At 47.8% G+C, this 18,888-nt stretch overlaps 1 protein-coding gene across 4 annotated transcripts; it reads right to left on the bottom strand.

Moving 5' to 3' along the window:
- Window positions 1–18,566, bottom strand: PAX6 (paired box 6). Of its 4 annotated transcripts, none has more exons than XM_070428109.1 (12): window positions 18,540–18,566; window positions 18,138–18,198; window positions 14,467–14,597; window positions 13,623–13,664; window positions 13,313–13,528; window positions 12,445–12,610; window positions 6,522–6,680; window positions 5,977–6,059; window positions 5,623–5,773; window positions 5,407–5,522; window positions 1,845–1,995; window positions 1–1,109 (listed from the first exon to the last, which is right to left on the bottom strand). In XM_070428109.1, the coding sequence occupies exons 2-12, from the start codon at window positions 18,145–18,147 to the stop codon at window positions 1,024–1,026; spliced, it is 1,311 nt and encodes a 436-aa protein (XP_070284210.1). In that variant the 5' UTR covers window positions 18,148–18,198; window positions 18,540–18,566; the 3' UTR covers window positions 1–1,023. The 4 variants fall into 4 exon arrangements, with proteins under 4 accessions (XP_070284210.1, XP_070284213.1, XP_070284211.1 ...); XM_070428112.1 differs by having other exon boundaries at window positions 13,514–13,528; XM_070428110.1 differs by lacking the exon at window positions 13,623–13,664.
- Between the last annotated feature and the right edge of the window lie 322 nt (window positions 18,567–18,888).

Here is an 18,888-nt window from a genome sequence, read left to right as displayed (position 1 = left end):
TAAGGTTAAAAAGAAAATAGTATAATAAAGGAAATACAAAGGCTTTGGCATGGTTTTTACAATCAACAATGGTTAATTTTGATATGTAGTTGTGAACAACTTCAAAACACTTAAGTTTAAAACTCTTGCAAGCACTTTTAATTGATTAGGAATGAATTCTAGATGCACAAAATGATTGGACTGTGAACAGTAATACAACTATATCTAAGAACAATAAACTTTTGCTGGCCAAAAAAGAAACGCGTGATTGCATGAAAATGTGTATAAAACATCTATAGAGTATTCTTGTCAAATATAAATGAAATTAACTTTATTATAGAAATCATTCTGAGGATTTCTAGGGAAGACAAATACTTACATTTTGACATAAAACAAATTGGATTATATCGAAGACACACTCTACCTTTTAGCTATCAACTTTTTTCTTCCTTGAATTTATATCTTACCCTTTTTTGCACATAAACTTCATCTGTTAACAACCTTTGGAAAACCAACAGATATTTCTTACATAAATCTAGTGCATGTTGTTCCAGGTTTAATTATATGCAAAGGAATGATTCAAACTTGGAACCTCAGTCCATAAACTATGAACAGATGGGTAGAAGTAGTCGATATATCTTGATAAAATTCTTAAATTCATGGCAAAGCTTGTTGATCATGGTTTCCTTTTTTAAAAAAAAACAACAAAAAAACAAACAACTTCATGACCAGCACAGATCAAATGTCCATCCAGTCTACGTTGTTCTTTTTTTCATTATTACAAATGCCCATTTACAAATAATACACCAAAATGAATAAAAGTTTGGATACCAAAATGAAGATTTGTTCCAACTGATCTCATGCCTTCTGTATACAAAGGTCCTTGTTCCAAGTCTGTCCTCCAGTGGTACAATACTGGACACAATCGCAGAACTTTGAAGTGCTACTAACAGCCATTTTCCTTTCCTTCCTGAACGCCCAACTGCCGTGTCCACATAGTCACTGACTGAATTAACATAATATATTTTTTCTTTCTCTTTTTTTTTACTGTAATCTTGGCCAATATTGAGACATATCAGGTTCACTTCCAGGAACTTGAACTGGAACTGATACACCAGGGGAAATGAGTCCTGGAAGTGGATGAAAAAAACAGCCATGTAGATATTCCCTTTGAGAGACAGGCAAGGAGTATGACTTCATAGGTTCAAACAATGAGCTCTAATGCATTCTCACATTTGTACTGTATTTTTATATATCTTCAAGTGTTACACACCAAAGTAGCAGCTTCAGAAGCCACATAACATTTTGACACACCCCTATTGAATCCCAAGTCCCCTATGCAAAAGGAAAGAAAAAGCGCCCCATTGGTTGGTATGTTTGGAACCTCATGAAAAACTATCTCCGGAAAACCAATGTGGTACTTCAGTTGCAATGAGAAGCACAGAGGAGCTAGCGGGGAGAGAAATCTTCCAGTAAGCACTCACCGTGCAGCTCAGGGAGCCCTCACTGCTGAACTTTGGCTAATGATAGCTCCTCTGAAACCTTACATTCGCAGGACTTGGCTTTACAGACAACCTCTGCGACCAAGCTCAGGAAGAACAACTTTGCTTTCTGTCTGTATGGTGTCAAGTTACTAACTAGGTTGGCTGAATTTCCCTTTTCAATCAGTTTTCCCCAGAAAAGCAAGCAATAAAGAGTTAAACACACCATCACACAAGGCCAGGAGGTAGGTTGTGTGTGTGTGTGTGTGTGTGTGTGTGTGTGTGTGTGTGTTTTCTTTAGGTCAACTTTGAGTGAAGGGAGATCACCTGGCAAAAAGAAACTCCTAAGGCCACTTCTGCGCAGCCTGCGGAGCAGCAGCTCACCTGTGGAAGTGGTGCCCGAGGTGCCCATTGGCTGACTGTTCATGTGTGTCTGCATATGTGGGGGGGTATAGGTATCATAACTCCGCCCATTCACCGAAGGGCTGGTAGGCAGCATGCAGGAGTACGAGGACGTCTGGCTGGGGACTGGGGGCTGAGAGGAGAAAGGCAAACCTGTGGTTACAGAGAAACACATCACACAGCCACATCCCCAAGCTCCCTCCTCCCCAGAAACTCTGCCAACAGCCCTGACCATTAAAGACGTCCTCATGTAAAGTACTGGAAAATTCCATGTGGAAACTCTTAAGATCAGGCCTCCAACTAGTCCTTCCATTGTCCACTGCTCAAGTGAAATTGCCTACACACCAAACTTCTGAAAGGACTACAACCCAGCTGGCATGGCTCAGTGGTTGAGTGTCAGCCTATGAACCAGAAGGTCATGGTTCAATTCCGGGTAGGGGCATATGCCCAGGTTGCAGGCTGGATCCCCAGTGTGGGGCATGCAGGAAGCAGCCAACCAATGATTCTCTCTCAACATTGATATTTCTGCCTCTCTCTCCCTCTCCCTTCATCTCTGAGATCAATAACAATATTTTTAAATAAATAAGTATACTACAAATTTAGACAACTGCCCAGGTAGCACTTTTGTCCATTTTTATCTTGGATCTCTGCTGACATCTTTAGAGAAGCTATGGCATGAAGACTTTCATTAAAACACATCTTTTCTTCTGTAAACCCAATCTATTTGAGAACCCAGTGACCCCCAAATCCCATATCTCAAGCTTTGGGGCAGAGAGCAGTGGAAGGAGCTCTCTATAAAGTTGGGTTTGGGGACTTTGGGAGCCTTTCATGGTTGGACTCATGGGATTAAAGATTCTTTGAAGAGGCAGATCAGTAATGATCTCATATGAAAGTGGTCAGAAGTATCAGTAAATACCTAGCCCCATCCTAAGAATTAGCTGAAACTTCCTTATAGACCCACAAACCCAGACTGGGTTTTGTCCTTAAAATTGTGTTGCTACCCTCTAAATGTGTACAATGGTGATATAGAAGAGATGAGCCTTTCTCCTAACTAAATGAGAAATACACAGAACTGGGGCAAAACTCCTCATGAACTCTCACCGACAGAAAACTTGGGATGAATTAACAGAAGCATGACGTCAGAAACAAGGGAGAAGATGATAGTACTACTCTACTCTGCAAACTATAGAAATGTTTAACATCCCAACATCCACAGTCTCAGAGAGCATGACACATTAAAGAAGATTCAGAGGAGGACACCCAATCTTTTTGTAAAATGGTGGAAGATTTTGGTCAACATGATGAAGTGATGGACAGACAGACTAGCTCCCCACATACACCAGCAACCCCTGCCCCCGCTCCAAAATTCAAAGAGTAATTTTCTCTGAACAGAATCATCAATATTTTTATTTTCTTTAGGCTTTATGAATGCATGTATATTTTGGGTTGTATAGGTTGTGTAATTTTTTTAAAGTCAGTGATATCAATTGACCCAGGCCAGTTTATATGTGGAAACAACCCTAATAGAATAGCAGCATCTGCTTGTTTCTATCGTTTTCCCATGTACACATTTGGTTATCTTCACAGAAACCTAGATGTTGCTATAATTTACAAAACTGAGCAAGCTACTCGGTGGCCTTACTAATGTCAGAGGATGACTGCTAACAGCAGGTTCAAAGAGGCAAGCAGGCCTTGAGGGCCCTGCCAGAATTTCAGCTTGCATTTGTTTCTAATTCCCAAAATCACTTCCTCCAGGCAATCAGACTTCTGGAAAATTCCAAGGCAGTTGTAGTAACACCAGCTAATGGGCTGTTAATCCCTTAATTTACAATAATTGCACTATGGCCAATAATATCCAGGTGCAATAAAAATAAACATGGAAATAATTCTTCTGAAGTTGCTTATCTAGCTGTTCCTGTATTAGTCTGAAGACTGTGAAACATTTATTTTGCTGTTATTTGGATTAGAAACCCAGCAAAAGATATTCAGTGGAGAATAAACACTCTGTAACCACAGAACTGTTTCCAGAAGGGGCTCATGCTGGTCATTCTCACACCATTGGCATCTGTAATTGTTGCACAGACAGGAGTCCTAGGAAAGTCACTGCAAAAGGCCCACCAGAAGACCAGTTTTTCCCCCCATCCAGAATCCAATCAGCTGCAAAGTTCTAGTACATTCCACCTGCACTGTACAATTCCATCATAAAGGCTTAACCTGCTACAGCAGTGATGGTGAACCTTTTGAGCTCGGCGTGTCAGCATTTTGAAAAACCCTAACTTAACTCTGGTGCCGTGTCACATATAGAAATTTTTTTATATTTGCAACCATAGTAAAACAAAGATGTATATTTTTGATATTTATTTTATATATTTAAATGCCATTTGACAAAGAAAAATCAACCAAAAAAATGAGTTCACGTGTCACCTCTGATACACGTGTCATAGGTTCGCCATCACTGTGCTACAGGGTTTAGCATGTCTAGGGGCTGATAAATATTTGGGACAGAATTGAGAGTAGGTAGGGACAGGTCGTTATACCAAGTAAATAGCATCAACCCAGGCAGCTCGGAGTGCCACAAACTCATCACATAATTCTTGGCAAAGACACACTAAATTTCTAGCCAATACCTTCTATGTCTTTTCTTTATTGTAAGATGTACAAAGAAAACTACTTGTTTCTCTATATTAAGCATATACCACTATGCACATATGAATCCCATTTCTGACCCATTTTATCTTCCTCACTAGTTTATCACATATAATGCCCAAAATGCATACACAGATTATATATCTTATATAATAAAACCCTAATATGCAAATCAACCGGACAACAGAACAACTGGTTGCTATGACACACACTGACCACCAGGGGGCAGACGCTCAATGTAGAAGCTGCCCTCTGGTGGTCAGTGAGCTCCCACAGGGGGAGCTCGGCTCATGGCTGGTGAGTGCCGCAGCAGTGGTGGGAGCCTCTCCTGCCTCCGTGGCAGGCGGCCATCCCCCGATGTGGGGAGCAGGCCTAAGCCAGCAGTCAGACATCCCCTAAGGGGTCCTGGACTGCGAGAGGGCACAGGCCGGGCTGAAGGACACCCACCCACCCCCCCCCCCCCCAAACACACACACACACAGTGCACGAATGTCATGCACCGGGCCTCTAGTCTATTATATGAACACATTAATATAAACCCCAATTTTATTTCTAACCTCTTACTATCTGATAATGTGCCAGCATTATTTCCATTTTCCGGGACAAGTTTCACTAACATCCAAAACATGCCTCCTTCCCACCCACCATTATCAAGCTAACATTCTCTGTGAGCAATAAGCAGATAAACTTGACTAAACATCAGGTTTTTATATTTTTAAGGGCATGAATCAATCAATCAACTAAAAACTGGATTGACTGTTTTCATCTCAGACTAGACTGGGCAAGCCAATTACTGCAGTGAGAAAGGCTCCCAAGGGGGCGTACAAGGCCAATGAAGTCTGCAGGCCCTGACCCACTCCCCACCTCCACTAAGCAGGCAGCTACAGGCCTCACTTACTTGCATAGGCAGGTTATTGGCCATGGTGAAGCTGGGCATGGGTGGCAGAGCACTATACGTATTGGTGAGGGCTGTGTCTGTTCGGCCCAACATGGAGCCCGATGTGAAGGAGGAAACTGCAGGGAAAGAGACACAACCAACAGTCATGTTGAGAGTCAGAGCCCAGGGCAAGCGGGTTTAAACAGATTTCTTAGTAGTATTAACACTTCACATTACCAGGTGTGGTGGGTTGTGGGATTGGTTGGTAGACACTGGTGCTGAAACTACTGCTGATAGGAATATGACTAGGTGTGTTGCTGGCCTGTCTTCTCTGATTCCTCAGTTTTTCTTCTCTTCTCCATTTGGCCCTTCGATTAGAAAACCATACCTGAAATCAGACAGAACAGGTTAGCCCTGCACCCACCTCCGGCATTTTCGCTGTGCCCCTCCCCCCAATGGTGGCAAAGTATTCAGCACACTGAATCTGTTACTATTTATATAAATGAATGAAGTTCCTTAGAAGCATTTTTGTCTCTAGAAAAGGCAAACAGTTTGAATCACAAAGCATGAAACCACAGGGAAGCTGGGTACCTGTATTCTTGCTTCAGGTAGGTCTATTTTGGCTGCTAGTCTTTCTCTGGCAAACACATCTGGATAATGGGTCCTCTCAAACTCTGAAAGAGTAAGTTTTCTTTGTTGTGCCAGAAACATGTCAACCACATCCTGAATCCAACTGGCTCCCACTTCCAACCAATTCCTTTTAAAATGCTACTACTGTTGGAGGAACTATCCCACCAGAACCAAGTTACATTTTCTTTGGAATAACATTCATTCAAGGACTCTTCTGTGGGCTGAATTAGCCAAATCATCTTTTTTTTTTTTCAGTATGAGAAGTCAGACTTTTACTCTTTGAATTACTGGTACATGAAAAGAAGGAAGAAACACACACACACACACACACACACACACACACACACACTGAAAAGATGCCCAGAAAAAAAAAGAGAGAGACAAAAAGGAAAAAGGAATCTTTTCAGTCCTCTATGCAAAGGGCCCTGGCTAAATTTAGCTCTTTGTACTGAAGATGTGACATTTACTTTGATTTACTGCTTCTCTACTTTGAAAAACTCCATCACCTTTCTCCAGGGCCTCAATTTGCTCTTGGGTAAAGGATGTTCTATTTCTTTGTAGCTTCCGCTTCAGCTGAAGTCGCATTTGGGCTTCATCTGAATCTTCTCCATTGGAACTGATAGAGTTGGTATTCTCTCCCCCTCCTTCCTGTTGCTGGCAGCCATCTGGAACAAAAAGAATAGGACAGTATGAGAAATTTGGAATAACTTGGGGCTCCAAAGAGGGTCTGGTATAGCCACAAACTCTAAGGGCTGTATATTTAGACAGTCTTATGAAAACATTCCCAAGGGATGTTTCTTTTTAATAAAAGGCATTTTGGACATACAATACCTGACCTTTTTTTTTCCTTCTGTTTTTTATCAATATGAACCCGACCATACAATATAGATACTTAAAGAGTAACATTTCTTCGAATGACAAAATAAGTGCTAAAGTTTCTGATTAAAATTATCTTTCATAACTAAACTTGACTCCCCAAATGCCTTACCCAGTTACCTTTCCCTACAGAATTTACTTACCTATGGCTGTGTTGGGAAAATAGAAGAGTGATGCTCAAGATTTCAGCTGATCTATAATCAGTAATTCCTATCTAATCAATTAGATGTTGATAGGTTTGTAGAAAATGCTATTAAGAAACCAAACCAAGCTTGTAATCTTTTTAAAAAAATATTTATCTAGTTTTTATTTTAATTCTGCACAGTCAATTTCATTTTAAAGGTTGTGAATTTAGAAGTACTCGCATTGTTCTGCAGTTTTATTCAACTATTGTATGAGTGCGCTTTGCCTTGACACCTATTACAAGCACAGCTGTAATTATATCATCACCAAGAACAGGCTATAATTGCTGAAAATCGAATTTTATATTTAGATAAAAGGACTGTCCATTCTTTGTAATGTGTTGCACCAGAGAAAAGTAAGATTTCTTTTAAATTTTTAACGTGTAATTTTAAAAAAAGAAACAGAGAGTTCACTAACTAGCTAAGTATTCTAGGCTGCAGCTGAGTCCTTGGCATATCATTTAAGTGGTACATTTTTAATTAGGGCATTTCCACCACTTTTAATGTAATTTCTATCATTAAACAGGGGAAAGTTTTATTGTTTTCCCTTGTTGCTTGGAGGGCAAGATGTGCACTTGAGCTAGCTGTCTCTTGTCTTGCGCCTTGCCCAGGAGGCCACAGCCTGTCTGTAGGGAAGCACTCATCCCTGACGGGGCCTGCAAGCTGGGTCCTGGGTCTTGGGTCCTGAGGCCCCCAAGGGATACCAACAGGGGCTGACCTAGAAACTTGGCCAGTGGGGGGAGGGGCTTCTAGGGGGCCCTGGTGGGAATCGACTTGGCCAGGAATATCATTTATAATCAGGAGACAATAGGCATCGCCTTCAAAGAGTTCAGGGAATTGTGACAGGATCTAGTGGGATCTTTTCAGGAACTTTGAAATGTTTTAAAACCCCAACTTTCTCCCCCATTTAAACAGGCGGATTCATCGGCACTGGCCACCATATGGGCCCTTGGAGATCTATTGAGATGACCACCAACACTTGAATAGCGAGGGGCTGCTTTTCAGCGCCGCACAATGCCCTGCGAGTAAGGGAAACTATTAAACTCCTGGGGCAGGAGCGCTGGCAAACTTTCGTGGGCAGAATTTTGAGGCCACAATGAGCTCGGACAACAAAAGGATTCTCTTGAGGCGTGCAGCGGGCCACATTGTGTTACAAGAAGCCCAGTCAACAGACTTTTCAGTGAAGTGTGTTAACCCCTCTGCTCCGCTATCATTAATCACTGTCCAGAGAGCGGGCGCCTCAATGCTATTTAGGGGCTTGGCTGGGGGGGGGGGGGTGGAAGGTGGATGGGGGGGGCCAGCGCATGGGGTGGGGGAGGCAGGGAGGGTGGATGGGGACTAGTGGGCGTGGGGGGGGGGGGTGAAGCCAACAGTCAGGGATGATAGAGACCAGGGTTGGGGGATAGGGGTGGGAGCAGGGAGGGAAGATGGGGCTGGATTTGTGGGGGAGAGGGAAGAGGGGAGGGAGATGGAGGAAGAAAGGTGTAAGAAAGACAGAAAAGAGTGCTCAGAGGAAAAAGATAAGAAGGTGGAAGAAGAAGAGGAGAGAAAAAGGAAAAGGAAGATAAGGGGGGAAGACAATATTAGTCAATAGGTCGATGCACTACTTAGGGTGGTCTTGTGCTGTCTCAGGAAGGCAGGAGTGGGGAGGGCTACTTAGTACAGGGGGAGACTCGCCCACGCCAGCACGTCTTTGCTAATTTACTGCCCCAGGTTTCCGAGGGACTTAGCAAAGTGGGTTTTGTTTTGTTTTGTTTTGTTTTGTTTTTTCAGGGAAAGAAATGAAGAGCTGCCCTTACTTGGGGGTTCAGTGAATGAGGAGGACTTTAGCAAGAGTCCTTTTGGGCCAACTAGACAGGCTCCTAGGGTATTGCTTTAGGAAAACACAAACAAAAACTGATCATCCGACGTTTAGGGACAGGGCCCTGAGGAGACCACAATCCCATCTCGCAGGGGTGATCAGTCATGCCTTCCAGGAGGCCCCATCCCAGTCCTTTTTCTGGCACGTTCGATCTTGCCAATTAAACAAAGCTGCCTGGTCCCTCTCAGAAGACCCTCACAGACAGCATTCTCTGCTCTCCTTTGCTTCTCTGACATCTTCCTAATTTTAAAACATGGACATTTGCCCATGCTTTCCTTCTCCTTCCCTCTCCCCCTCCACCTCCCCACACACTCACACAATCTCGCACAAACGCAGGCACAGAACTGACTTGAGAACTGACATTTAAGGAGAGGAAAGTCAACGGAGATGAGGAGAGCTGGATTTTAAACTTCTTTGGGGGAGAGTGGACTTAGAAGCGGGTCAGGAGAAACCCGTGGCTGTAGCATCCCTCCGTGACTCCTCGGAGCTGAGCGAGCCTGCACCCCTGGAAGCATTTTTTAATTATTATTATTACTTGCATAGTAGCAACTGTTCTAGTCAGGCGGTGCCAGAGCGGTCACTCTTAGATTGCTCCCTCCCCCTCTCTTTATTTTTCTTTAGTGGATTTACCTTCCTCTTTTAAAGCTTTTCACAAAATAAAACTAGAAGTTGGGTCTCAAATTCCCCATATGATAAACCTAAGTGGCAAACAATTAAGATATCTTCTTTAAAAGGCGCCCCCTCCGAGCGCAGGGAAGGCGCCTTCAATGGGCTGGGCGCAGTCCACCTTCCAGCCTAATCCGTGAGAAGGCCAGTGAAAGCGCCTCCCATTATCCCAGCCCCGGGACCATCTGACGCGGGGGATAGGATTTGTTTTCTGGAAGGAGAGGAGAGGTGGGGGGAAGGACGCTGGGAAATAAAATCATTCCTTAGTTTCTTAGTGTCTTAATCAGTGAGGCGGAAAACAAGCAAGAAAAGATAGCAACCCGGTTGCGGCACCTTTTCAGCTCGGGAGCCCGGATCAAAACATTGTAGCATCTGTTGAAAAAGAGACTGACTAAATCCTATAGAGGGCCTGGGTATTGGGGGGGGGGGGGGGGGGGGGGGGAGGGAGGAGATAAGAAAAAGTGTCTCGGGGATCCCTAAAACCCAAATCGCTGGAGAATTGGGGCCGGATAGAGTTGTCTCTTGTCAGCCCACGTCGTCACGATTTTATCCACTGCCGCGTGGCGTTGATCAGATGGAAACCATATTTGTCTCCCTCTGAGACTTAACCTCGCCTTATGCTTTCGGAGAAAAGGGCTCTTTAAAAGCCCCCAAACGGTTTCCTGGCCCAGGGAAGGGGGCCAGTGCGGGAGGGCATCCTTCTTAATGCCAAAAAGTCTGAAGATCCCCCAGGCGTCAGCCCAAGCTCTCCGCCAGCGCCCCGCGGCCCCCACGCGCGGGACTCCCACGCTGGGGGTGCGAGCTGCGTGCTCCCCGTGCAGCCGGAGCTGCGGTCCGAGCCCGGATCCGGGGCACGGAAATGGGTTTGGTGCGGGAGCAGAAGGGGGACTGGCAGTGGTTCGCGGAATTCTCTAGCCACTCACTGCTCAAAGTTCAAAGTGCCTGAAGGAGCGCCACCTCCCGCCCCAATCACCACCGCCAGGGCCCTGTGGTTAGGCAAACGCTTCCCGCCCTCGTGCTCCCCGAGACAAAAAGCTGCCGTACGCAGTGCCGCCTCGAAGGGAAGCGGTGGGGCTAGCAAAGCTGCAGCCCTAGGCTCCTGTCTGGGCTCCAGGAAGCAGGAGGGGGTGTCCCTGCTGTAGGCCCCAAGCTACGGGAGCCCTGGAGCCGAGGGGCCAGCGCGGAGCCTTGGGGATCAGCTTTCCCAGGCTCAGCCACTGCGCCCTGCACCCTCCGCTAGACTTCTGGGACCCGGGCGGCTAGAGGCCTGGGATTGCCGGGAAGCTGGCGGGCAGGCGCTGTGGAGTGTGAAGTGCGCTTTCACTTGAATGTGTCCACTGTGTGCACGTGGGATTCCTAGTTGCAAAGGTCAAGTGAGGGTGTGGTGGTCCCCACTTAACCATGTCAGTCCCTCGTCCTCAGCAGAGACCAGGGTGGGCCTGGGCCTGCAGCCCGGTGGGAGGCAAATCCTCAGGTGTGCCTGCTGAGCTCCGGGAGGCTGCGGGTTGGGGCGATCCGGGGATCGCTCAGCTCAGCGCATCGGGAAGCTTCGGCCGGCCGCGCGCCGCGCTGGGAACCCGGAGCGAGCGCTTTGCTCCCTATCTTCCCAGTGTCCGTCCTATATTGTTTCCTGCTCTTAAAACTGACATGTCTAATTGGCAATTGGTGCCGAATCGTGTCCAGAGGTCTCTTGTGGAACATTTCTACAGCTGTCTCCTTCAACTAGACGCTTATTCATGTCGCCTTAATGAGAAACAAAACGTTCTCTAATGAGCAATTACAGAGCGACAGGATTGTTCCCATAACAAATTCTTGGGAGTGACAGAAGCATCCTTTGTACCAGTTATTTCGCATACTGTTACCGATTTTCCCTTCTCTAGTCCGGCTCCGGCTCCGTGGAGGCGCGGGGCACCCAGAGCCGTCTTTAGAGCGCACGGTCGCTCGGACAGTCCCATCAGCGTCCTTCGCCCAGAAGCCCCCAGGCTTCGTCGTGCTCCGGGGAGTGAGACGCCACGTCCCATTATCTCGCATATTATCTCCTTGTCACCAGGACAACAAATACCGATTAATCTTCCCAGTAAACTGTTTCCTATTCTTGACCAAGCTATCTCTGCATGTGGAGGGAAGGAGAGAGCCAACGGGCCTCCCCACATCCCTATCTGCTCCTCTTCCTTCATCCCTTCTCACACATCCTGGAATGATCCAGATCCCATCTCTTCTCCCAGACCCGGGCACCCCAAGTCTGGCTCACACTATTGTCACTCCACCCTTCTAAGCAGTCGCCACCCACAGAGAGTGAGAACTGGGGGCCCAGAAGGTTGGAGAGAGTGTGGGGTGTTTTAGTTGGGAGACCACCACTTCCAGTGCCCCATTCTCCACTCGACCATGCATCTCTCTCCTCACCCTCTCTCATTTGAACCCTACTCATAGTCACATAATTTGTCAATTATGGCAGAAAGCAAAACGATATAATTATGTTTACCTCACAGTCTCGCAGTGTTAACCTGTCTCACTTCTACAGCAAAGGGACTTTCTATGCATTTGAATGGCAAATTTGAATAAGGTACCACGAAGCTCTTACACACACGCACATACTCCTGCCCATAACACACATGTACACACACCAGCCACATGCATACTACTCGTGACCTAGCCCTTCCATTCTCAGGCCAACCAGAGAGTTCAATAAGCACCACCTACATACAGTGCAAGCCAATGTGTCCCAAGCCTTTGAAGAGTCACCTCATTGCATCCTCTAAGCACAGAGGCCGGAGAGGGAAAGGTTGGGGAGAAGACTATGGGCTTCATATACAGAGGGTTTAGGTGGTTGCTCGGGGTTTTTACCTTGGGTAGGTTGCCCTGGCACTGAAGTCCCCGGATACCAACCGGGGCGGGTGCCCCAGCTTCCGGTCTGCCCATTCAACATCCTTAGTTTATCATACATGCCGTCTGCGCCCATCTGTTGCTTTTCGCTAGCCAGGTTGCGAAGAACTCTGTTTATTGATGACACCTGCAAATCAAACCAAAATCAAACCAAATGGCAGTGTCTCCTAAAAACAAGGCCGCTCTGTCTTAAATCCCCATCTCAACACACCCACCCCCTTAAAGAGCAACCCTTAACACATTAAAAACAACAACAACTCCCAACCATCATGGGACAGTGTAGGTTGATTTGCAGGGACTAGATGGACAGAATGACAGCCATCACTTTGGGCATGGAAACTAAGTTGGGTCAGAACTGGTGGATGAGGGGGGTCTCTGGTGACCTATCACATGGCTGCCTTACTTTGTTAAAGATTTCCAAAATTTTTTAGACTTATTTAGAGCTTTGTTGCACTTAGGTTTATATTAGTGCAGAAATGGATGTTGGACGCCTGAAGGAATGTTCAGGCAGGCGGATTGGGAGGAAGTTAGAATCTGGTTTTCATTTTCATTTTCCTTCTTGATTCAAGTGCCTCCTCCCTCTACTATGCAGCATGCAAATGAGATGACCAACTTCCCACACTTGACTCCCATTTTCCAAGAAAGTCAAGAAAAGGTCGGGATGCTCCTCTCAACAGCCCCAGGTACAGAGAGCAGGGAGGTAGAGCAGAGAGGAGATAAGAGACAGACACTGGTGGGGAGGAGAGCAGAAGGAGGCGAAGAAAGATATGGCAAAGAGGAAAGAGAATGGAGCTTAGGGCAGGGAGGGGGGTGTTCTCAGTGAACTTACACTTGGTATATTATCGTTGGTACAGACCCCCTCCGACAGTAATCTGTCTCGGATTTCCCAAGCAAAGATGGACGGACACTCCCGCTTATACTGGGCTATTTTGCTTACAACTTCTGGAGTCGCTACTCTCGGTTTACTACCACCGATTGCCCTGGGTCTGATGGAGCCAGTCTCGTAATACCTGCCCAGAATTTTACTCACACATCCGTTGGACACCTGCATAGGGGAAGTGGACAGAAAACCACATTATTAATAATTTCAAGACAAAAATAAAATTGTTTAAGTATGCATTAAACAATGACAAGCTTACGTTTTGATTGTCCAGCACTTGGACTTTTGCATCTGCATGGGTCTATAACACAAAAATATACCTTCAATGGTACGAGAACTTACTGTAGAGAGCTTTTTTTCTTAAAATTACATTTGTAGCCCTGAAAACTACAAATATGATGATACTTTTAAACAGTTTGAACTAAAAAAAAACTAATTTAAATTTTTAAAAAACTGTTTTCTTAAACACTGCCAGAAGATGCATCAAAACGAAGTCAGATTTGTGTGTGTGTGTGTGCTGACCTTGTTTAAAGTGGTGTTATGTTTTAATGAGCAAAGAGGGAAAGTAAACTGAATTTAAACTTATTTTTCCTTTAAAAATATACCCAATTGAGTACATGTGAGTTATGGAGGGAGGTAAATAGCACCTGTCTTTTAAAACAAATATGTATAGATATTCTTCCTTATTTTATCATATGCAAACCAATATCTCAAAATCTGAGGTAAGCATGGGATGAGAGAGAAGGAAATGAAATGATGCCGGTTTTGTAAAACTCAGCTTATTCTAGTACATAAACTATAGTACATTTAAAAAACAAATGTTTTTTACCAAGTGAAAAGAGAAAGGTTTTTTTCTTTTAATTCACACACTCTTCTTTTTTCTTTTTAGATGAGTTATGTGACTGACCCAGGTTGAAAGAGATGGGGAAGGATGGTGGAAGGAGAGGGGAAAGCGGGAAGAGAGGGGAGTGGCGTAGGGACTGGGGTGGGGGGGGTGAGGGAGGGGGGTCCATAATTAGCAGCGTTTGCAGTAAGAAGTGAAGAGAGGGCCTTGCAAGTGGAGGGCCGCAGGGGCGGCGGGTGGGGCACGCCAGGAGGATCACCTGCAGAATTCGGGAAATGTCGCACGGCCGGGCCCCGCTGTGTGCTAGCTCTACGATCTTCTGCCGGGTGGAGTCTGGCAGTGGCCGCCCGTTGACAAAGACACCACCGAGCTGATTCACTCCGCTGTGACCTAAGGAAAGGCAGAGGAGAAGAGAGGAAAAGAGGGGAGAGCAGAGGAGAAGAGAGGAGAAAGGAGAGAAGAGAGGAGGAAGAGTAAAGAGGAAGAGGAGGAGAAAACAACCAAATGCATCCTCAGCTCCCTGCCAACTCCTGCCAACCTTGGTGATCAGGCCCCTGCAATCGATCAAAAATGACAACAGGACCATGCAGCCATGCAGGGCATCGGGCAGCCCAGCCCCAAACACAGCCGTACTCTTGCCCACCGGCCTGCAGAAGCACCAGACAGGCAGACACCTGCCAAGGAGCAAGAACACACTCACCTCACTCTGGCACCACCCCAGCAGTGTCCCCAGACCATGTCCCTCTTCATAAACACCCCAACCAACCTCTGAACCCACGAGATGCAAACAATCAGCTCTGAAAATATCTTCCCAAAGATCCCTTCTGAGCTGTGGCAAACGGTGGTTCCACAGAACCCACACGGACCCTCCAAGCTCTCCGAATTGTTGGAACTGTAAGAGCAAATCCCACAGCCTTACAGTGCTTCCACGGAGGCTTGAGTCCAGAAATGTTTGCTGTCACACTCCAAACTCTGGCGAAGGCACCGCACAAACACCCGGGTTAAAAAATACTACGTAGATGGGAGAAGAGAAGGGGAAGGAGAAGAGAAGAACCAGAACAGCAAATCTGTGGCTAGTGAACCTAACCTGGGTTTCAGCGCCTCTACCGCAGGCATGAGGGTCAGAGCACCAGATCTGCTCCAACCACAAAGTAGCCCGGCTGCGGCAGCGGAGCCAGAGCTGGGCGTCTGCTCACAGCGGCCACCGCTCGATTTACTTCCGCTGCTGTTCTCAGCTCTCCCCACAGCCAAGGACAGATATTAGCAAAAATCAAAAAGCGAAAGGAAAAGGAAGAGACCACACCACAGTGCACGCCCCCCCCCCCCCCCATCTGTCCTTTATCTTGTTATCTCACAGCCTCCTCACCCATTGTCTAATCTTAGAGAACAGGGATAGGAAGTTAGCACTTCTCTGCAGCCCCCTCCCTAGAAACCACAGGCACACAAATAAAGCCAAAGGACAATTTCCACTTCCGTACAAATCTCCAACCTGCAGCCCCGACTCTGGAGAGCAGCCCTTCCAGGAGATGTGGTTCCCTGCTCAGCTCTCCTCTCCTCTCCTCTCTTCTCCTTGGAGTCTCTGATAAATTGACTCCAGGAGCCTGAGCTTCTTAGCAATAAATAAGCTCCAAATATAGAAGAGGGGGGAAATATGATGAGCCTCTCTGACATTTGTCTTTAAAATAAAACTAGCTGCACGTCAAGTTTGAGCTTAATTTCTGGAAATAGGCGGAAGTCGCTCCGGATCATGCATGGAAGGCTAATTGAAAAGATCAGTCGGGGCGCTTGTGGCAGCCTTGTCACTTTGTGACAGTGCTCCGCTCCAGGAAATTGCATCGTCACGACAAACGGGACCATGATAAAACGACCCTTTCCGTCCCCATTTGTAGATCACTCAGACGAGATGCAACTGCACTCGTTTCCCCTTCGAGGGGAGCCGCGTGTTCAGGGTAGCAAAGGCTTGGGGGTGGAGGGGGGCCCTCACGGAGAGGGGGGCCGGAGTCTAAGCTCTATGAGAAGTGACAGGCGTTTGGGGGATCTGGGCTCTGTCTGGACGCAGCATGAGTGGGGACGTCTCGGGGACATCACTTTTCCAACAGAGCGAGGCCTAGTCCGAGCTTCCGGTCTCTCCCAAGTATCCTTCCTTTGCTTGGCAGGACCCAGCTACCCTCTAACTACAGGGCTTCCCCTTTGGACAAAGGAAGCCTTCCCAGAAAGAGAAGTGCTGTCCTAGAGAGACCAAGAAAGGCTTCCCAAACTTCATGCATAGCCAGGGCGAATCCCAACCTCTGAATGCCAAGGCACATGAGGTCGCCTAATCCTAGACCTTCCTCCTCCCCGCCCCCCCATTGCAAAATAATAATAATAATAATAATAATAATAATAACGTCCCCGACACCTCCGCAGGGACCTAGGGCTGGTGCTCGCCCAGGACACACCAGGGCCAGGTCGCCTCTGCCAGCATCGAAATGGCAGCGAGGAAGCGCGGCTAAGTTCCCCTTCAGAGGTTAAGCCTCAATCATTGTGTCCCTTCCCTAGGGACGGCGGGCGCTCTTGCCCAGTAGCGATGATTATGCGCCTAGAATTCGACCACGAAGCATCTAATAGGAAAACATATGGTCTCAATTTGGATGCTCTGCGCCTTGCGCACACCCGGGAGCGAGCGGCACAAAGCCCCGCAGGCCTGTCTGCGACCCCGCGCCCCTCGGGGCCCGCCAGCCAGGCCGCGGCGGCGAGCGCTCAGCGCTGTGCGCCCCAGCCCGGCCGCCGAGAGCGCTGGGGAGACTGAGCTGCGGGAGGAGAACCCAGCTGCCCGGAGGGGTGAGCAGAAGCCTTTGCCTGGCCGAGAAGGGTGCCTCCTGGGCCAGCCCCGGGGCCTGCCAGATTCTGCATAACTGAACCCCCTTTAAAGCTCGCCACCTTTGCGTCTGCTCCCAAGCTTCCGCCCACCGGCCGAGGAGGCACCGAGAGGCAGCTAGCGCTCCCAGGACAGAGGCATCTGGCTCTAGGGACCCTCCTACGTCTGGTCTGCAGTTCGGCAAGGGAAGGTTGCTAGAAGACTTGGGCCTGTCCGCAGTCCTACACCTGGGCCCTAAAGAACCGTCCAAACTCCGCACCTCAACCCGGACCTAGGCTTCACTGGGCCTCCAGGCTCCCAGGTCGGGACTCCAGACTAGCCCTGCTGCGTACCAACACGCTTGGACTGAGCAGGAAGGTGGACTGGGACCTGGGGGCCTGGGCAGAGGGAGCATGGGAAACTCAAGAGCCAGGAATCAGAGGCACTATGGGCTCGAAACAACCAGCACCCACACAGCTGCAGCAGGGCTTCTCCAACTCCTGGGCTGGAGCCCCACCCTCTTCCCAGAACCCAGAGCCCGGTAACAGCCCCACTGGTGGAGTTTACCACCTTCACCTCACCCGCAGGACTGGGTGTCTTGCTTGCCCTGCGGGGTGGAGAGGGAAGGAGCTGCCCTGGGAGCGACTGGGGGAGGAGAGCCCCCACACCCCGCCCTGATGGAGGAGACCTCTGTCTTGGCTAAGCCGAAAGGGGCCTCCTTCTCCTCAAGCAACCAGGAGAAGCCTCCGCCCCTCTCTGCTCAGCCCAGCCCCTCTCTCTGGGGTCAGAGCCCGGGCAGGGGAGGGGAGGGAGGTGTGAGTTACAGGATTTGGGGGGATGGGGTTTCTCTACCTCAACTTCACAAACTCGAGCGGGCTGTTCTGAAGCGCCCAGCTCCTGTTTTTCCAGGAGCTAGAACAGCAGAGCAAACGCCCGCCCCTCTCAGGTTGCCAGGCGCAGAGGGGGGCACAGTTGCCTTAGTTCCCTGGGGTTTTTCCTTGCTACCTTGGTGGCCTGGTCAGAGCTGACGCCCTCCCCCGACCCACTGGTCTTCGAATCCCCAGCCCCACATGAGAAAGACTAGAGGCACTTACTGTTCTGCATGCTGGCGCTGGCTGTGGGGCGCGGGATCCCACGGGGCTCGAATATGGGATTCTGTTAGCAAGAACATAGGCATTAATCCTGGGCCGGGTAGGCCTACCTCTGGATGGAGGGTGACCTGGAGCCAGGACAGGAGACTGCCCGAGTTCTTTAGGGAATAATCCACCCAATTGCTCAGAGCTATCTGAGGGCCATCCAGCTCTACCTTCCAGGCATGAAAAAATCCAGTATTCCCAATCTGTATGTTCCAAATCTCTAAGTATTAAACCCTTTAATCAGAAGAAAGGATGACCCTATTTTGAATTTTTTCTTCCATCTGAACAACAATGAAGAAGCATTCTGAATCTTTAGGGTTTGGGATCCCAAAGCAGCTTTCAAGCCACAGCAGAACTTGCCTGAAATCTGGGATGTCTGTCCACTCTTATAATAAAAGGTCTCACACATCTGCACACCCCTAGTTAAGGTCTTCCCCCTAAGATAAAACAGAAGGAGAGAAAGGTATGTCAAATTGTGGCTCAAAAGCAAAGGCCCATGGCTCTCTGAGCCATACTCTCAGAAAACAAAACAAAACAAAAATACTCATCTAGGGCTCAAACTGCCATAAAACCCTAAATCTCAAAGCTGCACCCACGTTTTCAGCGGCCTCTCCCGCAGAAGTCTCCATCTTTTAGAAGTGACTGCTCTGGCCTGGCTTGGGAGAACTGGAGAATCTGACAAGTCAGCCCCCATTTTGCAAAAACATCA

Source organism: Myotis yumanensis, unplaced genomic scaffold, assembly GCF_028538775.1.
Source record: "Myotis yumanensis isolate MYYU_CA2020_CCGP unplaced genomic scaffold, mMyoYum1.0.hap1 SCAF_10, whole genome shotgun sequence".
Lineage (NCBI taxonomy): Eukaryota > Metazoa > Chordata > Mammalia > Chiroptera > Vespertilionidae > Myotis > Myotis yumanensis.
Note: the sequence above shows the minus strand (reverse complement) of the source record. Positions and strands in the feature narration are given on the sequence as shown.